Below are 6,000 nucleotides of genomic sequence, written 5' to 3'. Positions count from 1 at the left end.
ATTAGAAAGACTTTTTTCAGTATGAGAGTAGTTAATGATAGAATGCACTAGAAAGTGATGTGGTGGAAACAGACTCCATACACAGTTTCAGATGTAGATATGATACAGTCAAATAGGCTTAGGAACTTGTACAATTGAGAGACGGAACCTAAGAGCCGAAGCTCAACCCCCGCAAACACAATTAGGCGAGTACAATTAGGTGAGTACACACACACACACACATACATTATTACATATGTAATAATGAGTACATATGTAAATAAATCTCCAGAGACAGGAAACCCTCAGGATTCTGTAAAAAGGTAAATGTACTTCCAGTATTAAAAAAAGAGAGGACTAACAGGAGCTGCTACGTTACAGACCAGTGTCACTGAGATGTACTCATTGTAAAGTGCCGTAAAAAAGTAATTAGGTTGAAAATAAGTGAATATCTGGAGATCATAAAATATGTAGCAAAAGAGCAGCTTGGATTTAGAAGGGACAAGTCTTCCCTGACAAACGGGCGACAGAGCTACTAAAATAAGAGTGGAAAAGAAAGCTGGATAGACTGTAGATTGGGTAGACAGGGTAGACTGTATTTTCCTAGATTGTCAAAGTGTACTGGATACTGTTCCACGTGATATGGTGGTGCTCAAGATGGAGAAGCAAGCGGGGATAACTAGCAAGACACTAAATGGGGTTCACGAACTAACTGAATGACAGACAACAGAGTCACGATCATAGACAAGGTTCAGTGTTGGAAGACAGTAACAAGTGGCGCTCACCCAACGGTCGGGCCTAGAGCCCCTTCTGTTCTTGACTGATGTGAACGACCTGCCCGAGGGACGGAGCTCAGACATGACAATGTCAGCAGACGAGGCCAAGCTGACGAGGCCTCTACAAGCGCCGACGATTGAACATAAGAGTTACATATTTGACCTCTACAAACTCCGGGAGTTGCCAAACAATTGATTACTACAATTCGGTTCCAACAAGTGTAGAGTAATGAAGATGAGAAAGGGAGAGAGGAGACCAGAAGGTATTTACACCATAGAGGGAAGGCCATTACAGGAGTCAGAAAGAGAAAAGGATTTGGGAGTGGATATAATTCCATTCCTAACATCAGAGGCACACACACAGGCTGGGTGACATCGGCGGCATATGGGACGCTGGCAAACATTAGAACATCGCTTAGAATCCTAAATCAGGGCCCTTTCACGTACGTAGCTTTTGTTAGACCAGTACTGGAATATGCAGCACCGGCCTGGAATCCACACCTTGTGAACCACAAAATCAACATTGAAAAAAGTAAAATGGTTTGCAACAAGATTAGTGCCAGAGCGAGGTCTTAACAGAACTAGACCTCACATACCTACAGGAGAGAAGAAATAGGACATGATCGTAACATACAAGATATTTAGGGGAATGAGCAAGATAGACAAGAACAGCCTCTTTGAAGTTTGAGAAAGAATCACGAGAGAACATAAGTTGAAGCAGGAAAGGCAAATGAGTTGAAGACACATAAGGAAATGTACGTGTCCTGTACGGGCGGTGATCAGGGGGAAAGGATTGAAAGAAGAAGTTGTGGCCGCCACTTCCATCCACAGATAAACAGATGGGGAAGAATGGGGAGGGCAGCCGCCATCATCGCCAGTTATGAAAAGCCGTTGATATGGCGACCATCAGGCAGACTTTTCCCGCCTATCAAGCGTCACTCGAGGCGTTGCTGGCGCTCTGGCACGGGGTTCCTGGCACCGGCGTAGGTGTGACCTCCTCTTGGCACTCTACATCCCTTTTGGCATTGTTGTCTTCTTCCTTCCCCTCTGTACCCTCGCCTGGTCCAGATACGCCGCAACAGGCCTCTGGCGACCGAGTATAAAGACACTGAGTACACACTGTACTCCTTGTGTAGACATGTGTGGTCCCCACTAAGACTTGGGGCTACCGTCACTTATCAACTGTCTCTGCACATAAACTGATGTCCGGCCTTCACTGTAGACTACCACTTGATTCTTCTTGACTGCAGAACTACTGTAGCCCTGCTGCCACTTACCACTCTCATTAAACTTGTCACTGCAGGTTAACTGTTACTTTAACTTGACTGTAAGGCTATCACCCTTTGTTGCTCCCTTCGCTGAAGAATCACAGAGGTCCTACCATGGGCTACCACTTAAATATTGTCACTAAAGTGTCATCAGTGTCAGAACGGCGCTCTCTTTTCACTTCACTCTTCAGCTTCCGTTAACCACTGCTCACCTGGCCGAGACTTCCTCGACGGGACTGTTACTGTGATCAGCCTTGTAGATCACAGTAACTGTTCTTCGCGATGCTCGTTCAGATTATTGTTGTTGTGTTACATTCAGTTCTTCTGAACAAAAAGTTCCAAGTAGCACTGACTATAGTGAGCCCGTAGTGGACTTACCTGGTACAAGAGCGAGGCTGTGTGAGCTCGTTTAGAGTTTTACGTAACCTGGGACACGGACATGGTGGTCCTACAACACCTGATATTTCATTGAAATGTGAAAGGATCCATCAAACAAGATTCTTGAGACGTGCCACTAATTCTTGGGAATGCTGTCATTGCCCTTGAGGATGCTGTCGTAGCCGGGCTTCCAGGTCTTTCTTCAACAAACTAATTTTTCGTCAAATAAGGGACGCCTGAAAGCGTATATATGTTCCCTCTAGCTCTTGGACGACAGGGACGGCTCCTGAGCCAATCGGATGACTTGCAGCTCCCCCGCCGGGAGTCACGTGACCTCGGACCATGATCCGTTTGATGGGCCGATACCGACGCTGAACAATCAGATCGCATGCCCATATCCGGGACCACAGAGTCTGACCTGCTCTAGCGAGGGGCCAAACTCGGCTGATTTCGACGACGCCTCCCGATGCCTTATTTTAAATGATCCAGACTAGTTCCAAGTACTCAGGTACGGTAAAAATGAGGACCTTAAACATAATACAGGATACAAAACACAATCAAATCTGCCCATAGGAGAAAAGCAGCATGTAAAGAATATTGGAAAAATGTTTTCTGAAGACTTAACTTTTAGGGAGCATAACCAAGCAAATATTGCGTCAGCCAGAAAAATGATCGGATGGATTACGAGAACTTACAAATCCAGGGATCCCATCACAATGGCTGTACTATTCAGATCACTTGTACTACTGTCCCATCTTTAGTACTGCTCAGTACTCGTTTCCCCCTTCAGAGCAGGAGAGATTGCTGAAATAGAGGGAATACAGAGAACATATACGGCACGCATAGACGAGATAAAGCACCTAAATTATTGGGATCGTCTCAAAGCTCTCCAAATGTACTCACTAGAAAGGAGACGAGAGATATATCAAATAATATACACATGGAAAATACTGGAGGGCCAGGTCCCAAATCTACACAGTAAAATATCAACGTACTGGAGTGAACGATATGGAAGAAAATGCAGAACAGAACCAGTGAAGAGCAGGGGGTGCCAGAGGCACAATCAGAGAACACTGTATAAACATCAGAGGTCCACGGTTGTTCAACGTCCTCCCAGCGAGCGTAAGAAATATTGCCGGAACAACCGTGGACATCTTCAAGAGGAAACTAGATTGTTTTCTCCAAAGTGTGCCGGACCGACCGGGCTGTGGTGGGTATGTGGGCCTGAGGGCCGCTCCAAGCAACAGCCTGGTGGACCAAACTCTCACAAGTCAAACCTGGCCTCCGGCCGGGCTTGGGGAGTAGAAGAACTCCCAGAACCCCATCAAGCAGGTATGAAGCAGGTAGTCTACAAGTTAGTCTATCTTTCCCCTCCTAATTTTACAAATATAGTAAATAATAAATATTCTCAATCCGTCCTCCTAGTAGCACGTCGCATTTTGACGTACACTTTACCTAAGACTAAAAAATGTCGTACAAGAAAATGATAAGGCTCGCAGAATTGAAAATGTTCCTTTTCTGTTGGTGGGTGATCCTCTGGTAGGTTCGGTTAAGGCACTTTAGTACGACAGTTTTTTGACGTTGGGAACGTTCGCGAGACCAGGGTGATCTTCATGTTACCTGCATATAACCAGCCAGTCCTCCTAAGGTTCCCCAACGTCAAGAAACTGCCGTACTAAAGTACCTTTATCCTAACCTAGCAGAGGACCCAAAACAGAAAACGGGACATGTCAACTTCGCGAGCCGCTACCATTTTCTAGTACGATAATTTTATGCCTAAGGTAGAGAATACGTCAAAACGCGACGTTCTATCAGGGGGCGGGCTTATAGTACAGTAACCACAAGTTTCCTTGTTCCCTCTGACGATGGCCCTTACTTTAGGCTACTAAATAATAAATTATTTTTTATACTTAGTGTAGTCCTAACCTGACCTGACCTAACCTAACCTAACCTGACCTGACCTAACCTAACCTAACCCTAACCTGACCTAACCTAACCTGACCTAACCTAACCTAACCTGACCTAACCTAACCTAACCCTAACCTGACCTAACCTAACCTGACCTAACCTAACCTAACATGACCTAACCTAACCTAACCTGACCTGACCTGACCTGACCTGACCTAACCTAACATGACCTGACCTAACCTAACCTGACCTGACCTGACCTGACCTGACCTAACCTAACCTGACCTGACCTGACCTAACCTAACCTGACCTTACCTAACCTAACATGACCTGACCTAACCTAACCTGACCTTACCTAACCTAACCTAACCTAACCTGACCTGACCTAACCTAACCTAACCTGACCTAACCTAACCTGACCTAACCAATAACATTCTTTCCCTTACGCTCCCTCTCAACCACAGACATACTCACCACAGCCATACTCACCAGTCATACTCACCACAGTCATACTCACTACAGACATACTCACCACAGACATACTCACCAGTCATACTCACCACAGCCATACTCACCAGTCATACTCACCACAGTCATACTCACTACAGACATACTCACCACAGACATACTCACCAGTCATACTCACCACAGACATACTCACCACAGACATACTCACCACAGACATACTCACCACAGACATACTCACCAGTCATACTCATCACAGTCATACTCATCACAGTCATACACACCACAGTCATACTCACCACAGCCATACTCACCACAACCATACTCACCACAGAGGCCCAGTGTGCCCACTCACAGCGTGCCCGCCCACAGACACGGCGCCCCAGCTGCGGTACACGCCCATCGAGCAGACAGTGCCGCCCGGCTCCCCCGTCTCCTTGAAGTGTTCGGCTGTGGGATTTCCTGCCCCCGTCATCACCTGGACCCGTGATCACCAGCCGCTGCTCACCTCCCACAGGTAGGTCACCATGGCACCAGGTCACCAGGTCACCAGGGCGCCAGGTCGCCAGGTCATCACTTCACCATGGGACCTTTTCGCCAGGTCCCCAGGTCACTAGGTCACCTGGGCACCAGGGCACCAGGGCACCGTGGCACCAGGTCACCAGGTCGCCAGATCGCCAGGTCACCAGGTCGCAAGGTCACTAGGTCACCAGGTCGCCAGGTCACCAGGTCGCCAGGTCACCAGGTCGCCAGGTCACCAGGTAACCAGGTCACCAGGTCACTAGGTCACCAGGTCACCAGGGCAACAGGGCGCCAGGTCACCAGGTCGCCAGGTCACCAGCGCACCAGGTCACCAACGCACCAGGTCACCGGGTCACCAGGTCGCCAGGGCACCAGGTCACCAGGACACTAGGTCACCAGGTTACCAGGTCGCCAGAGCACCAGGGCACCAGAGCACCAGGTCACCAGGGCACCAGGTCGCCAGAGCACCAGGGCACCAGAGCACCAGGTCACCAGGGCACCAGGTCACCAGGGTACCAGGTCGCCAGAGCACCAGGTCACCATGGCACCAAGTCGCCAGGGCACCAGGGCACCAGAGCACCAGGTCACCAGGTCACCAGGGCACCAGGTAACCAGTTCACCAGGTCACCAGGTCGCCAGATCGCCAGGTCACCAGGTCGCAAGGTCACCAGGTCACCAGGTCACCAGGTCGCCAGGTCACCAGG

The 6,000-nt window shown here is 48.6% G+C and overlaps 1 protein-coding gene across 1 annotated transcript in view; it reads left to right on the top strand.

The window, feature by feature from the left end:
- Positions 1 to 6,000, top strand: part of LOC123764808 (cell adhesion molecule Dscam2) — a 256,731-nt gene that overhangs the window by 109,683 nt on the left and 141,048 nt on the right. The window contains 1 exon segment of the mRNA XM_069302763.1: positions 5,147 to 5,291. Coding sequence (XP_069158864.1) covers positions 5,147 to 5,291 — 145 coding nt within the window.

This window comes from Procambarus clarkii, chromosome 48, assembly GCF_040958095.1.
Source record: "Procambarus clarkii isolate CNS0578487 chromosome 48, FALCON_Pclarkii_2.0, whole genome shotgun sequence".
NCBI classification, from domain to species: Eukaryota; Metazoa; Arthropoda; class Malacostraca; order Decapoda; family Cambaridae; genus Procambarus; species Procambarus clarkii.
The sequence above is the reverse complement of the archived record's forward strand: the minus strand, read 5'-3'. Positions and strand labels throughout refer to the sequence as shown.